Source organism: Poecilia reticulata, linkage group LG23 (assembly GCF_000633615.1).
Source record: "Poecilia reticulata strain Guanapo linkage group LG23, Guppy_female_1.0+MT, whole genome shotgun sequence".
Classification (NCBI taxonomy): Eukaryota; Metazoa; Chordata; class Actinopteri; order Cyprinodontiformes; family Poeciliidae; genus Poecilia; species Poecilia reticulata.
The window spans coordinates 13,354,279-13,371,867 of NC_024353.1; the positions used below are offsets into that span (position 1 = coordinate 13,354,279).

General features: G+C 38.9%; 1 protein-coding gene and 2 long non-coding RNA genes across 3 annotated transcripts in view; all 3 read left to right on the forward strand.

Annotated features, from left to right (window-relative positions):
- The window catches only part of mrps33 (mitochondrial ribosomal protein S33), an 11,670-nt gene extending 2,507 nt beyond the window's left edge, over positions 1-9,163 (forward strand). Inside the window, exons 2-3 of the mRNA XM_008401203.2 lie at positions 1,234-1,450; positions 8,954-9,163. Coding sequence (XP_008399425.1) covers positions 1,236-1,450; positions 8,954-9,059 — 321 coding nt within the window. The 5' untranslated portion in view covers positions 1,234-1,235 and the 3' untranslated portion in view covers positions 9,060-9,163. The remainder of the gene's footprint in view (positions 1-1,233; positions 1,451-8,953) is intronic.
- Positions 9,164-11,012: 1,849 nt separating this feature from the next.
- On the forward strand, positions 11,013-12,210 carry LOC108165865 (uncharacterized). Its single transcript, XR_001776192.1, has 3 exons — positions 11,013-11,667; positions 11,903-12,072; positions 12,189-12,210. It is a non-coding gene; the product is annotated as an uncharacterized LOC108165865 (long non-coding RNA).
- A 28-nt stretch (positions 12,211-12,238) lies between these two features.
- LOC103459557 (uncharacterized) lies at positions 12,239-12,769 on the forward strand. Its single transcript, XR_532773.2, has 3 exons — positions 12,239-12,333; positions 12,440-12,545; positions 12,644-12,769. It is a non-coding gene; the product is annotated as an uncharacterized LOC103459557 (long non-coding RNA).
- Positions 12,770-17,589: the final 4,820 nt, after the last annotated feature.

Genomic DNA, 17,589 nt, shown 5'->3' on the forward strand with positions numbered 1-17,589 from the left:
GATAGTATTACCGATAGCAGTACAATTTGCAGAATGCCTGTTTTGTTTAGTTCTTGGAAAAAGTTATTAAAAACAAGTTTTTGTCTAAATTAAGGTGAATTCATGGCTCCTTTTCCCACATAATGTAACCGGTAGTGTTAATTATTAAAAAAATAATAATAATAATTTTGTGATCCGTATCGGGTATAGGTGATCGGCCCTCATGGGTGATCGGTATCAGCAGGAAAAAACATGATCGGCACATCTCTACTAAATACCAACATGGTGAAGCTGAGCTGGAAAACAGACTGAAGAACAGCAGCACCAGCTCTGATCCTGACTGATCTTTCCTCACTAAATTCTTTAATGAACTTCTCCTCTAACAGTGGTTTTTCATCAGCTCTCTCTCATTAGAAAACAGTACAAAAACGTTAGCTGCTACGCTAACGCGTATAAATATCAGCAAAATAAACGAAAACAAACAAAAACAATCAAAATTTCCATTTGCTAAATACCAAAATAATGAGCAAAATATATGTCACACATTTATTTATTAATGTAGAGCGATTGTTATCACATTAAACAATGTTTGACCCAAGTAATATAGTTTAAAGGCAATGCTACCAAATACCTAGGAAATATTTACAAACTTATGATTCTGAAGACATTAATACATCTTTGATGTATTCTCTCATTATTGTTGCTTTCAGCAAATACAAATATGTGATTCAAACTAACATTTATAAAACAAGTTTTGTCTGACTTAACTTCAGACAGTGAGGAAATGTGGATGTGCCTTTCTGTAGATGTCTGTTTTCAACTGTATTGTACAGCTCTAATATGCTATTTATTTGTACAGCAAATTCCGTCTTCCTCACAGCATAGATTCCTGTATATTTAACAGGACTGATCATCACCACAGTTTTCGTTGTAAAGTCAGCCTTTCCTTATTTTCTTCTAATGTTGAGATTTTTGATAAACCCTCAGCCATGGAAATCAGTTTCAATGTTTTCAAGAGTTAGCATGTGTTGAATAGAGGAGGCAGATTCGGTTTTACTTCTCACTGCTGACTGACATGTACTTTTTTGGGGTTCTGCTTTTAAACAGACTGCTGGCTTGTGAAGATTAAGAAAATTTGTTTTTATTTTCCTTTAAAGGCCAAATGCTCTGTTCCATGTTAAATTTCATTTTAACCTAAAACCATGGCTGAACAGTTTGCATATTTGGTGAATTTGTCTTACCTTTCTCTCCTAGTTATGGCCGGTTTCTCCAGCTATGCAGTGCGCATGGCAAGGCTGAGCTCCAGAATCTTTGGAGAGGTTGTCCGCCCCACAGACTCTAAATCAATGAAGGTGGTCCAGCTTTTCCAGGAGCCTCCAATGGCCAAGAGGAAGGAGGTGTATGAATGGTATCCTCATCACAAGGTTTACTACGCCATGACCCAGAAGCTCCGGTTCATGGGACTGTTCAGGTAGTCAATTCAATTCAAAAATACTTTATTGATCCCAAAGGAAAAATTATATAGTTGCAACTCATATTAATTCTAATACTTCAAAGAGTTATTGTAGGTGATGATGGCTGTTGGCAGGAAAGATCTCCTGAAATACGGTAGATCTAGTATGTGAACAATTTGGTGCTCAATATCACCTGTGTTATTTGAATCATCTGTTGCTCTTGGTAGTGATGAATTAAATCACAGATCAGACCTTCCTTTGAGTGTGACGACATGCCATACTTAACAGGAAATGTGAAAAAAGTGGTTTGTTCCAAAAATCTGGATAAAAACAGTGTTCAAACAATAGAGGCACCGACTCCTTGCAGTGAGACTCGGGCTTCGTTCACACAGCAGATCTTGATCAAGCCTGGATTTTAGCATGGGTTACCGGGGCTGCAGCCCAGGCGCCAGCGCTTTGGGGGCCCCGAAAGATGCTTTGTATTTTTGTGAATGAATAAGGCCAGAATGCCTTAATTTTATCACTGGCTAAGAGGATTTTTGCGGTGTTGTTGAAAAAATTTCTGATTTGTTCTGGCAAACGTCCATCATGAATGCTTGATTATTATTGGTCCAAGTTGGAGGCTTCTTACGCTTTAGGGCGGAGCATCAGGGAGCAGGGTTTCCCCCAGTGTTTTATAGGCCTGGCGGCCCGCCATGCTTTACTAGCACCACCGCCAGGCTAAGCCTTTCTTGTTTTTTTTTGGGTTTGTTTTTAGGAAAATAAAATAAAAAAATTACCTTTTTTTAAGCCGGATTGCAAGTGTTTCTGTTGCTCAGAGTGTTTCACTATCAGAGCAGATTTATTCCTAAAAGATATGTTTATAGAAGATATCTTTATAGTTTATGCATTTAAAGCCGGACCAATCACACCGCCGGGTCTCCGCGTTGCCTCGCGCGCTGCAGCAGCTGGATGTCTAAAGTTAACCTCAGCGCGGATCCCGCTCCTCCTTTCACTCGAACTGGACACAGACTGACCGCTATGGATATTTACATCAACCCCCTGTGAGGAATTATGATCAGTTATGAGGAGTTATTGATTAATGTAAGAGTTTAAACCCACCGAGTTAGCTCTGGTTGCGCAGCAGCTCTACGTGAACCGCAGGAATAACTTGTAGTCGCGCTTTCAGAGGTGCTTTGAGGTGAGAATGATGTATATTTGTGAACAAAACATTATGCGGTGTTTTCATCTCAACACGCTGCCCAGCGTTTGGTCCTGTCTTCCCTGAAAAGTTTAGGTCTGTGTTCCCGGTTAGTCGGTGCGTTAGCGGCTAACGACCCAGTGCTAATCACTCATCGTGCAGGTTTAACCCGGTGAGGAGCTTTCGCGCTCTCTTCGCAGTCACGCATCACGCTGATTTTATATTATTTTATTATTATTACTAGTATTATTTTTCCGGTTACATTAAGCACCAAACCGTATCAAATGTTTTGCCCACTTAGTCAGACAGAGTTAATGCGCGAGGCCACTGGAGATCTGAGAAACTCGTCCAGAAACTCGACCAACCAAAATAGTTTCTGTGACGATTAAAAACTCAACAGACACAAAATGAAAGAGCTACTAAAGTTACATTAGCAGCATTGAATTAAATCTCCCGTTTATTGCGCATCTCTGCGCAGTGCAACAGATTACCACATCATGCAGGGCCGGTCCAAGGCTGTATGAGGCCTGGAGCAGTATATGACTTGGGGGCCCCTCTTCCTGCTAAAAACATCAGCACCTCTAACAGGTTCTGTTAGATTTAGTGAAATATGGGAGAAGGGGGTAGTTTAACTGGCAAACCTAAAAGGCAATAAATTATAACTGCAGCTTACTAATTTGTATTTGTGAACAAACGGAGCTGAAACTCAAATATTAAACTCACTGCATCAGATTGTTGCTATGGTAACAACACAATCTGACTATGAATATTGTTTTTTTAAAGATTTTTTTGGCTCTAGTGGCCTTTATTTGATAGTTAATTGACAGGAAAGTGGGTAATGAGAGATGAGGGAAGACATGTAGCAAGGGTCGCCAAGGCTGGGAATCGAACCTGCGACAGCTGCGCTGAGGCCTAAGGCCTCCATATGTGGGTTGTGCTTAACCCCTGCGCCACCATAGCACACCGACTATGAATATTGTTCTTTGAACTTCTACAAAGTAAACTTACCAGCTCCTTAAAATCTTACATTAAATAATTTAAAGTCTTTTAATTTATATATGCTGAAACCATTATGTCAAATTTAGCAGCAATGATAATCTCAATAAACAAATGTTACATTGATTTATCTGTGGTCTATGTTAAAATATTAGCATTTATGGGGCCCCTGAAGCTCTGGAGAACCTGATGGAGCCGCTGACTTAATTTGGATTTAAAAGAAGTGGACATAATTGATATTTATTTTAATTGTATTATTTGATTAGTTGTTTTTAAGACTAGTTGTGGGTTTATATAGCAGTTCACTGACGATGTTTTCCCATAACATATACTTACCCAGTGATGTTTTTACTTTTATTGTCTACTTAACATCTTTTAATACAAAAAAACGGTGGACCGCCGGTGGACCGCCTCGGCGCCCTGACCACCGGGCTTAGCAAGTTTTCTGGGGGAAACCCTGAGGGAGTAATTTTTCACGATGGCAGACAACAGAATGAATGACAGCGGAGCACAGGAACGAAAGAAAAAGAAGAGCGGGACCGAGAGGTGATGAAGAAAATATCCAAGCTGACAAGGTTTTTTAAAACTCATATTGAACATGAACAGAACCATCGTTCCTCTGCGCTTCTCAAGACGTTAGCCTTGTTAACCTGGATCTCTGACTGATCCGGTGCCTGAGGAGTCAGAGACAGCGGAAGAGCGAACCTGCTGCACCTGATGAAGAATCGCCAGGTGCAGCGATGACCACGGATAATACGTACAGTACTGATCCTGCGCTTTGGGTAAAATCTGATGAGTTTGTGTGAGCTTACTGGGCTGAGCAAGAAGCAGGGAGCTGTCAAAATATGGATGTTAATTTAAAGCATTGGAACATCTTTACAAACATCAGAAATGATTCTTCTCCAGATCGCATTTTGAAAGCCAGATCCAAATGGTGAGTACATCCAAAAACAGGCTGATTTATCCTCCATCCACCGCAGCTGTGTTTTGTATTTTAAGCGATGCTAAAAGTCAGTGAAGCTTTCAAACGGGTTTCTGTGAGTGGAAAAAAGCAATAGAACGATTCAAAAAGAAAGAAAACGGCTAACGTCAAAGAAAAGTAATGCGACTGCTTTGCTCGCTCGCGCTCAGTGCGAAGTTAAAATAAAGCTTAATTAGCTTTAGCTTCCATCTAGCAGCAGCGGGAGGAACTGTCCAAATCATATGGCAAAGGGCCAACTGTACAAATTAGCTCGAGTGCGTCCTGCCCTGACACGTAGCTAAAATCCAGTCATCATCGAATGAAAGTTTTGACCTGGTTTGCCTCTCAGAGGGGAAATAACCTGACTGTCTGAACTTGGTAAGGAAATAAACTTGATAATTACAGAGAAAGATACAGTTGATAAAAATTGAAAGATGGAGGGAGACAGAAAAAGATAGAAATGTAGAAGGATAGATAAATACCGTACATAGAGGATGGATAGAGAACAAGCAACTGAATACTGAAAAATCTGTAGTTTCTTAAGTCCTGTATTGTGATGTGGAATGACCACTACCACTCCAATATACCATGACTCTGGGTCTTTAAAGCAATCAGTGAACATTAGCATTAGTTTGAATATTATTCACAAAAATACTTTATGTACAATGAACCACTCTGGAACATGTTTTTTATTATCATTTTTGATTAAGTTGTGCAATTCCTCCCATCACAAGATAAATCTTCAGATAGGAGGAATGTCAAAGTAAGATTACGTTTCACAAAAGTCTATTGTATGTATTCATGCATATTCTTCTTTTATATCAATTCAACCAAAACTAAGTTTTTCAGTGCTCCTAACACACATGTAATATATATTTTAATGGATAAGATAGATAGTTTTCTCCAAACATACTTCTTTATGGTGAACAGAAATTAAAAAGGATTAGCTACAAAATGAATAAGAGTCAAAAGGCGGTGCTCATCAGTTGATTTGCATTTGCATGGCTCTCAGCACCTTCATTTAAATACGAAAACCTCTGCTAGGCACAAGGGGACAGAGGTGATAGGGGAACACGGACACACAGCGTTTTTGCCCATTTCTGGCAGTGTTCGACTCTGACAAAAACCTCTTGCCGAAAGCCCTCAATCTCCATGCGCACGGCAGAACAAGGTGTCAATAGCTGACGAAAATCCCATTTTTCGTCCTGTGCACATTGTTAGAGATAAAGGGCCCCAAAACCAAATTTTGCTGAGGGCCATATGGAGGTTTGTCCTGGCCTCCATATGGCCCTCAGTCCTGATGGGTACCGGCAGTCCAAGCAGCATGCAGCACTGGTGGCTACTAAGGCAAAAACTCAGGCATGGGAGGAGTTTGGATAGGCCATGGAGAAGACTTCCACGTGGTTTTGAGGCAATTCTGTTCCATCATCCAGCGTCTCAGGACGGGGAAGTAGTACAGTACCAGCACTGTCTGTAGTGGGCAGTGAGGACATAGTTACTTTGAAAAATTTTTGAAAACTTGAATCGGATTACGGATTACTTCTTGAAAAAATAACTTACCGTATTTTCCGGACTATAGAGCGCACCTCACTATAAGCCGCACCCACAAGTAAAAAAAAAAAAAAAATGGAAACGTACATATAAAGAAGGTGCTGAGGTCATTCAACATCTCCCAGACTTTGCTCAAGATGTTTTATGACTGTGGTTGCCAGTGCCATCCTGTATGCTGTGGTGTACTGGAGCAGAAGTCTGAAGGTGGAGGACACCGACAGACTGAACAAACTGATCCAAAAGGCCAGTAACGTCTCTGGAATGGAGCTGGACTCTGACAGCGGTGTCAGAAACAAGGATCCTGTCCAACATGCAGGCCATCTTGGACAAGTCTCATTCACTCGATGACGTGCTGGCCGGATACAGGAGCACCTTCAGCCGGAGACTCATTTTGCCAAAGTGCCCGACAGAGCGTCACAGAAAATAATTTCTGTCTGTTGCCATCAGGCTTTACAATGCCAAAGTCTGTGCTAATTGATTAAAAAATTTTCTGCACTCATTTATAGATGATTTATGGATTAATATATTGCATGTGATTGCTTGTTATTTATTTTTGTTTATATCTAGTCATTTTAAACTTATCACTCTTAGGCATGTATGTATCTTCCAAACTTTATATTTATTACCTAAGATTTATTAAGGACGCAGCAGAGCGCTGTGTCCTTAATAAAGCTTCTATTAAGGACGCAGCCCTGCATCTCCAACACCAAACCCTGGATTCGTTCACGCCGAGCTTATGTGCAGCGGGTGTCGATCTGTACTCCTAGATCGATAGTCTTCAACAAAAGTGGCATCATATGAACTTCTTCGTGTTGTTTTGATGACGAGGTGGTATGAGTTTGAAAACATTTCTCTGTCAGGCCTTCTGCTGGCATGTGCTTGTTCTAAATGAAAATCAGCACTTTCTTCTTTGATTTCCAATGATTCACTTCCTGCTAAAGAGCAGTTGAAGAAAAATCCACAGAAAAGCTGCACGGGTTTAAACCGCATGGTTCTAAGCGTGGGAAAAATGTACCAGCTTATAGTCCGAAAAATACGGTAGTTAGATTACTGATTACTTGATTTGGAAAGTAACTAAGTTACATTTAAAGTAACTTTCTTAGTTACTGTCGGCAGCTGTTGACAATAATGTTCCGCTTACCTGTGAAAATTACATTGAGCCTTTACCATTACTTAATTGCAAGTTATTATATGATGGTAACATCAACTATGTCTCTCTACTTATAAGGTTGAACTGAAGGGGAGATTGTTTAATGGTTACAACAGTACAAAAAAAATTTGGTAATCTTTGTGTGTTCCTCTGTTGTCTGTAAACTCTAAATAGTATTTTAGCCCCCCCTCCCTGCCCCAGCCTCCAGGTTCTGCGTTACGGCCCTGCGTTTGCTGTCACAGCGCAGAGCTCCTGCTGCGGCTCCACAACTCAGATGCTGCACAGATTAGTGACACTTATCTTAATATTAGCCATTATAATGGCGTTTAGTTGTGCAACTTTACGGACACGTTCATTCATGGCTATTTTCACGTTCATATAGTTTTCTGGGGCGCAACACGAAGCTCGATGTCATTCACAGCAAATTTATTAACTTGATATTAACAAAGACACAGCGGGACGGGTCATCCGGGAAATGATGGACGAGGAGTGTCTGACTAAAACTAATTGGTTGTCAGACAAATTCTGAGGCTTATTATGTGATGTGTCTCTGCCTATTTTAAAACCCAAATAAGCAACTTCACGTTCAAAAAAGCACATCTTGGAGGAGGAGTTTGACTGTGTCCCTCGCGGAGCTTTGTGAGGGGTGTTCTAGGAGTATGGGGTACTAGGCCCTTTGATATGGCCTGTTGGGCCCTTGTATGACCAATGTCAGAGTCTGGTCTGTATTGCTGGCAGTAAGTCTGACTCATTTCCAGTGAGAGTTGGACCTACCAAGGATGCCCTTTGTCACTGATTCTGTTCATTACTTTTATGGACAGAATTTCGCAGCCAAGGTGAGAGTATCCGTTTTGGTGGCCTTAGGATCGCATCTCTGCTTTTTGCGGCTAATGTGTCCTACTGACTTTATCATGTTGTGATCTAGAGCTTTCACTGGAGCAGTTCACAGTCGTGTTTGAAATGCCTGGAATGAGGATCAGTGCCTCCAGATCCGAGGCCATGATCTTGATGTAGAAGTTGGCTAATGCTTTTTGGAATTTTTTAAATCATTGGGGCAGCAAAGTGAATTACTGTCTACAGTGGAGCCCCAAAAAGGAGAACAGTTTGGAGAGCAGTGTGCCTAAATAAAAAGAAATAGAATGATACTTTTGATGAGGTTTACAATGACCTTAGAGTACTCTAGTAAAACTTCGAAGATTTCGTTTTTGTGGTGATAGAGGACCACAAAAACTCTTCTGTCACCACAAGGTTTTAAAAGTACTTTTTATATACTTTTAATTTTAAGTACAATAAAAGCACTGAGATTTGTGAAAACTGAGGGAATAACCAGATTTTTTTAACAGAACAAGATTTTAACATTTTGATCTCATACTGTTGGGATGTGAATGAGCATTAATTAGTAAGACGGGTGCCCAAAGTGGGTCCTCGAGGGCCGGCATCCTGCATGCTTTAGTTCTCTCCCTGGTTTTACACACCTGCATCTAATGATGGCTCATTAGAGGCCTAAGAAGAACACTGACTTTCTGAGGAGGTTGTTACTTCCACTAGCGAGAGAACTAAAACATGCAGGATGCCGAAGCTCGAGGACCCACTTTGGACACCCATGTATTAAGATATTCTGACAGTAGTAAAGTGAGCTGTGGATGCAATGACTTCATTTAGACGGCTTATTTTCTTTTCAGAGATGAGCATGAGGACTTCAAAGAGGAGATGCGCCGCCTCAGGAAACTTCGAGGAAAAGGAACCCCTAAGAAAGGAGAAGGAAAGAGGGCGAGCAAAAAAAAATAAAGTGCATCTTTTTTACTCCTGCAGGAAGCAGGCTTTTGTTCTTCATGTAATGTTGATCAACACTGATCATTTTTTCAAAATAAACATTTTAAAGTGCTCACTCATTTTGTGACAGACTTTGTTCTGTTAAACAGCTTATATGATAAATCCAATGACATATTACATGAAAATTGCAAATACATATTTTATGCAGACTGTTTTTGCAAGATGTAAAGATTTCTACTTTTGGAAAAGAAAATGCTTTTCTTCCATGTGAATTCAATCAGATTTATTGTGCAAATAATTAAGCCTTTTTACTTTTTTTGTCTTTTGTTTATTATGGCTTATAACAAAACCCCATAATTCAGTGTTTCAGAAAATTATTTCATAAAATCACTAAAAAAATATTCATAAATTCTGTGCCCTTGCTTACTGGATTGTCAAGAGTGCTGACTTTCCAGATGTCTAAGAGACGGTAATGAACACACTCCACAGTAAGAGTGAGCCACAAAAGGTCATTTTAAAGAAAACTAGTGGGAAAAAAGTACTTTAATATACACTGCTCAAAAAAATAAAGGGAACACTCAAATAACACATCCTAGATCTGAATGAATGAAATATTCTCATTGAATACTTTGTTCTGTACAAAGTTGAATGTGCTGACAACAAAATCACACAAAAATCATCAATGGAAATCAAATGTATTAACCAATGGAGGCCTGGATTTGGAGCCACATACAAAATTAAAGTGAAAAAACACACTACAGGCTGATATAACTTTAATGTAATGTCCTTAAAACAAGTCAAAATGAGGCTCAGTATTGTGTGTGGCCTCCACGTGCCTGTATGACCTCCCTACAACGCCTGGACATGCTCCTGATGAGGTGGCGGATGGTCTCCTGAGGGATCTCCTCCCAGACCTGGACTAAAGCATCCGCCAACTCCTGGACAGTCTGTGGTGCAACGTGACGTTGGTGGATGGAGCGAGACATGATGTCCCAGATGTGCTCAATCGGATTCAGGTCTGGGGAACGGGCGGGCCAGTCCATAGCTTCAATGCCTTCATCTTGCAGGAACTGCTGACACACTCCAGCCACATGAGGTCTAGCATTGTCCTGCATTAGGAGGAACCCAGGGCCAACCGCACCAGCATATGGTCTCACAAGGGGTCTGAGGATCTCATCTTGGTACCTAATGGCAGTCAGGCTACCTCTGGTGAGCACATGGAGGGCTGTGCGGCCCTCCAAAGAAATGCCACCCCACACCATTACTGACCCACTGCCAAACCGGTCATGCTGAAGGATGTTGCAGGCAGCAGACCGCTCTCCACGGCGTCTCCAGAMTCTGTCACGTCTGTCACATGTGCTCAGTGTGAACCTGCTTTCATCTGTGAAGAGCACAAGGCGCCAGTGGCGAATTTGCCAATCCTGGTGTTCTCTGGCAAATGCCAAGCGTCCAGCACGGTGTTGGGCTGTGAGCACAACCCCCATCTGTGGACGTCGGGCCCTCAGCATAGGTACTGAGAAGTGGTCTGTGGTCCCCACCTGCAGAACCACTCCTTTATTGAGTGTGTCTTGCTAATTGCCAATAATTTCCATCTGTTGTCTATTCCATTTGCACAACAGCAGGGGAAATTGATTGTCAATCAGTGTTGCTTCCTAAGTGGACAGTTTGATTTCACAGAAGTTTGATTTACATACTTAAATATAATTGTAACAAAATACACTTAATAAATATATTAAATAAAAGTATAGTTTAAGTGAACAAAATATATATTCGCTCAAGTGTATATTTCAAAGATGTTTTAAATGTGTTTAAAATATTTTTAAAGATATTTTGTGTATATTTTAATATATATACTCAATATATAATTTTTAAAAAATAACGATTTAAATTATTAATTTCAAAATGTTTTAATTACATCTCAGTGTATATTTTAGGCTAATTAAGTATGCCTTTTTAGGTGTACTTTATTATACCTAATAATAAAGTATTAGGTATAATACTTTAACTATTTTTGTTAAAATGGCAAAGAATAAAAAAGAAAAATAATAATCCTTATAGTGGAACTTGATGTTGTTTGATAAACTAAATAATGTGTTCATACCTAAAAATATCAAACATGGACAGAGGTGTCCATGTGTCCATAGTGACAGAGGTACTACAACAAAAACATTACTTGTCCTTAACACTAAATGTAGCAGGTATCTCCAGTTTTACATCTCTCTGAATATGATTTGTTGTTTTCAGTTTCTTAACTTAAAACACGGGAGCTGTTTTATCCAATCCATTTTCAGATGTATTTGTGAACGGCATTGGCTCCCGTTCACACTCCAGACCAGATGGTGGCGGTGTTGCACACTTTGTTTTTTTTTTTAAAAGCGCCATAAAAAGAAGAAAAGCCCTGAATCCAGAGAAGATAACGGACTGTGTTCAAATTTGCCATTTTTACTCGCATAATATTGAATTAAAAGTAGCGAGGGCCTTGATAATAGTTAGTAGTTTTGGTAAATTCAAGCTGGTAACGACCTAGTCTGAGTTAGACGACAACACAACAGGACAAGAACTGGATGGAAATTAAATGTGGGCCACGAAAGGGGGACGAAGGCTAACTTGTTGCAAGCTGGTGGTAAGTTTGCTTCAAAATGCTAATTATCTTTGAAATAGTTATTTTATCAATTTTATTGTGACTTGTACAATTATTACTATACCAATCATTTGCATGGAGGCTCTATTGCGACTTAATATAGTTTTCTTCATCAACTGGTTTTAATTAAGCTCAGTATGCCAAAGAAACTTTGATATTGTGAGACTGTTGTTATAACTCGTTCATCATTGTTTTTATCTTCAAAATATTTTTGCAGTCTAAGCAAATGAAAATGAAAGAGGAAGCCATTCCTGGCTTCCAGGAATTAGAAAACCTGAAGACTTTCCTGTCTCAGAAGAGGCTCTGGCTCCAGATGATGAACGGTGCAAGGCTTTATTTTATTTTATTACACTGAGCAGCTGGCCGCAGTTTTAACAGCAAAAACTGGTGCGTTTCCAACACTAAGTGCTCAATAAACATAATTTAATTTGAAAATAATTGGACAGAATTTATTCCCCATGCTAACCAACCATTTCTCTTTCATACATTTTATTTGTTGTTAGCTTTCAGGGCCCTGTGATGGACTGGTGACCTGTCCAGGGTGAACCCTGCCTCTCATCTGATGACTGCTGGAGATGGGCACCACCAGCCCCCCTCAAAACCCTGCAAGGATCAGTGTGTTCAGATCACGAATGGAAAGCTTTTAAGGTAATTTGTCTCTTTTAAGTCCACACTTAAAACGACTTCATAGTCAGTGGCAACATCAGCTGATTTTATTATATTCCTGACTATTTTTTTCTATTAACATAAACAGGCAAAGAAAACACCCAGAAATGTTTTTCCACCCCAGGCATCCGGTCCCAAAAATCATCAGCTCTAATGATGCCACATATATAGCGAGTCCACAACATCTTAAAATTGTAAGTATTTTTTCTTTGCCGTTTTTCTGTACTATTTAAAATACAAATGCTTTCTCTGTTTAATTGCTTGATTGTTTTATTTGATTTTTTTGTTGTAGGTTTCTGTAAAGTGCAGTGGTCCAGTGAATGGGAATGTTCTGTCGTCGATCCTCACTGTTCTCCACGATGTGGAGGTTCATCCTCAGAACTGGTTGGTGATCTGGTGGAGCCAGAGCTTCTTCTGAGACAGAAAGTCTTTAGGTTTTCTAATTCCTGATCTCTGGCTTCCTCTTTCATCTTCATTTGCTTAGACTGCAAAAATATGTTGAAGATAAAAATGATAAAAAACGAGTTATAACAACAGCCTCACAATATCAAAGTCTCTTTGGCATACTAAGCTTAATTAAAACCAGGTTAAGCTTATTAAGAAAATAATATTAAGTCGCAACAAACAGCCTTCATGCAGTTATAAAATGAAGCTGAATGATTGTTATAGTAATAATCATAAAAGTCACAATAAAATTGATAAAATAATTATATCTGAAACCAACGTAAGTTTATTTATATCTTTACTGCACTTTTTAAAAAAATAATTAAACAAAGATAATTAGCATTTGGAAGCAAACTTACCACCAGCTAGCAACACGTTAGCAGTCTTCGACCCTTCGAGCTCCTTTTGACCCACATTTAATTTTCATCCGGTTCTTGTCCAGTTGTGTTGTCGTCTAACTCAGACTAGGACGTCACCAGCTTGAATTTCCCTAAACTACTACCTATTATCAAGGCCCTCTCTACTTTTAATTCAATATTATGCGAGTAAAAATTGTGAATTTGAACAGCGTCTGTTATCTTCTCTGGCTTCATAGATCTTCTTCTTTTAATGGCACTTAAAAAAAAAAAAACCCTGCAAGTGTGCAATACCGCCACTATCTGGCCTGGGGTGTAAACTGAAGCTAATGCCGTTCAGTAACAGATCTTCCATCATACATCTGAAAATGGATTGGATAAAGACAGCTTCTGTGCTTTAGTTAAAAAATAGAGCTTTGGAGCTGACGTCACAGTGTAGGACGTTTATGTCGCTCGGCGCCATCTTTGGTGTCCACAGACCAAAACAAACTAGTCAGAACACCGGCGTTTTCTTTGCGTTACCGACCGCAGTGAAGTTGTTTTCAAGTTAAATATTGGAGTAATATCCAACGGAGTAAGGGCTGTTTAGCAAAAGGTTGATCCGACTTATGATCGCTAATGTCGGCCAGCGGTTCTCCACCGCTCCCGGCCCGAACTCTGCAGAGTAACCGGCGTTTAGCTCCAGGTTGATCCGATTTATGAACGCTACTGTTGGCCAGCTGTTCTCCACCGCTCCTGGCAAAAGCGCTCAAAGGTTCACTTAGGGACTGTCAACAAATTACCGAACCAAACACTCCTGTCAAACGAATGTTAATAAATGCCTTGAATTGTAACCAGCTGACTGTCAGTGCTAATTCGTGCTTTTGCATGAGACACCATATCCTCTATTAAATTTTAAAGTCAATATTTTAAATAATTTTAATAAATATGTTTTCTTCAATAGCTTTTTACTCAGAACCACTTTGAAATCTTTCTACTGGTCTGTATAGGTGAGGCAAAGTCATTTGTTTTCCATTTTAAGTCATTTTCCTTTTTTTTTAACTGTTTTTTGTCAAAATTTTGGGTTTTTCTTCCATAGCTTCCAGCTCAGGTGACACAAAATCCGTGTGAAATTATTCTACTAAACTATATAGATTAGGCATATTTTTATTCCATCATTTTGACCCTTTATTTTTTAACCAAAATTATATTTAAAAAATATTTTTAACCAAAATTATATTTAAAATTATATTTATATTTATTTCTTTACCTGTAATGTTCAATTACATAAACTTCTAGGATAGGATCTATTTCATTACATGTTCACTTACCCAAAATATGTTAAATACAACAAATATGTGTGATCTATTTCATAAAATTTACGTGTCACCTTTATTGTTTAATTACACATTAAATGTTTAAAGATGGGCTCTTTCATCTGGTTTGTGCCATGATGTGGCAGTGGATCCAAAAGCAGCAGGCAGTAGACTTACTTTATGTGGATGTTATTTTAATTAACAGAATAAAGCAAAACAAACCCAAAAACCCAGTGTCCTTACAGTTTGCTTTTTACATTACATGCAACAAGCAGATGTCTGATTTTATAATTGTTTACTTTAATCACATAAAATATTTATTTAAAAATATAATCTTTCATTACGTGTATGTTTATTACCTGAAATATTTTAAATATCAAATTTTGACTTAAAATGTGGTTCATTTCTTTACCTGTTTACGTGCAACTTGAAGTGCTTGAATCAAACGTTTCATGAATGTTTAATGCATTAAATTATTAAATGACAGAAAACAACAACCAGGTCCTTCTCAAAAAATTAGCATATTGTGATAAAGTGATAAAAATTAAACTGTCTTATATTTTAGATTCATTGCACACCAACTGAAATATTTCAGGTCTTTTATTGTTTTAATACTGATGATTTTGTCATACAGCTCATGAAAACCCAAAATCCCTGTCTCAAAAAATTTGCATATTTCATCCGACCAATNTAAATGTTTAAAGATGGGCTCTTTCATCTGGTTTGTGCCATGATGTGGCAGTGGATCCAAAAGCAGCAGGCAGTAGACTTACTTTATGTGGATGTTATTTTAATTAACAGAATAAAGCAAAACAAACCCAAAAACCCAGTGTCCTTACAGTTTGCTTTTTACATTACATGCAACAAGCAGATGTCTGATTTTATAATTGTTTACTTTAATCACATAAAATATTTATTTAAAAATATAATCTTTCATTACGTGTATGTTTATTACCTGAAATATTTTAAATATCAAATTTTGACTTAAAATGTGGTTCATTTCTTTACCTGTTTACGTGCAACTTGAAGTGCTTGAATCAAACGTTTCATGAATGTTTAATGCATTAAATTATTAAATGACAGAAAACAACAACCAGGTCCTTCTCAAAAAATTAGCATATTGTGATAAAGTGATAAAAATTAAACTGTCTTATATTTTAGATTCATTGCACACCAACTGAAATATTTCAGGTCTTTTATTGTTTTAATACTGATGATTTTGTCATACAGCTCATGAAAACCCAAAATCCCTGTCTCAAAAAATTTGCATATTTCATCCGACCAATCAAAAAAAAGTGTTTTAATACCAAAAAAGTCAACCTTCAAATAATTATGTTCAGTTATGCACTCAATACTTGGTCAGGAATCCTTTTGCAGCCTTCAATGCGGCATGGAGGCAATCAGCCTGTGGCTCTGCTGAGGTGTTATGGAGCCCAGGATGCTTTGATAGCCTAAAGCTCATCCAGAGTTTTGGGTCTTGCGTCTCTCAACTTTCTCTTCACAATATCCCACAGATTCTCTATGGGGTTCAGGTCAGGAGAGTTGGCAGGCCAACTGAGCACAGTAACACCATGGTCAGTAAACCATTTACCAGTGGTTTTGGCACTGTGAGCAGGTGCCAGGTTGTGCTGAAAAATGAAATATTCATCTTTAAAAAGCTTTTCAGCAGATGGAAGCATGAAGTGCTCCAAAACCTCCTGATAGCAGCTGCATTGACCTGCCCTTGATAAAACACAGTGGACCAACACCAACAGCTGACATGGCTCCCCAGACCATCACTGACTGTGGGTACTTGACACTGGACTTCTGGCCTTCTGGCATTTCCTTCTCTCCAGTCTTCCTCCAGATTCTGGCACCTTGATTTCCAAATGACATGCAAAATTTTCTTTCATCCGAAAAAAAGACTTTGGACCACTGAGCAACAGTCTAGTGCTGCTTCTCTGTAGCCCAGGTCAGGCGCTTCTGCCGCTGTTTCTGGTTCAAAAGTGGCTTGACCTTTGACCTGGGGAATGTGGCACCTGTAGCCTATTTCCTGCACATGCCTGTGCACGGTGGGTCTGGATGTCTCTACTCCAGACTCCGTCCACTGCTTCCCCTAAGGTCTGGAATAGGCCCTTCTCCACAATCTTCCTCAAGATCCGGTCACCTCTTCTCGTTGTGCAGCGTTTTCTGCCACACTTTTTCCTTCCCACTGAGGTGCCTTGATACATCACTCTGTGAACAGCCTATTGGTTCAGAAATGTCTTTCTGTTTCTTACCCTCTTGCTTGAGGGCGTCAATGAAGACCTTCTGGACAGCAGTCAGGTCAGCAGTCTGACCCATGATTGCGGTTTTGAGTAATGAACCAGGCTGGGAGTTTTTAAAAACCTCAGGAATCTTTTGCAGGTGTTTAATTACTTTGTTGATTCAGATGATTAGGTTAACTGCTCGTTCAGAGAACCTTTTCATGATATTCAAATTTTTTGAGACAGGGATTTTGGGTTTTCATGAGCTGTATGCCAACATCATCAGTATTAAAACAATAAAAGACCTGAAATATTTCAGTTGGTGTGCAATGAATCTAAAATGTAAGACAGTTTAATTTTTATCRTTACATTATGGAAAATAATTAACTTTATCACAATATGCTAATTTTTTGAGAAGGACCTGTATATTTCAACACAATTGGTTTATGTTCCTCTTCAGAAACATTATGTGTCTAGGTCAGTGTTTCTCAACCTTTTTCGGGCCAGCGCCCCCTAGCCTTTATCCAGGTCCCTCACCGCCCCCACCAAAGAATTTACAGGCTACTTTCCACTGACCATTATTTTATTATTAATATTACTATCACTATTGTAGATGTTTTGATTTTTATGCTCATTTCTGTATTTATCATCAAAATAAAAAAGTCATAAAAAAGTCATCAGTGAATAAGAAAGTCATGGGAATAGAAATTATTTTCACAGGCGTCTATGAAAAATGCAATTAACATTCAAGTTAAAATCTGTAGGCATAACAGCAGCCAATCAGTGGAAAAAAAATATATAAAACATGGATAGTGTCATGTCAGATTCAAATTTTCCTGCCCACATGCAGAACACGACTGAGAACACTGGGAATATTTTGAGTGGTTTATTGTAAGGAAAACAAAACAGGGAGATGAC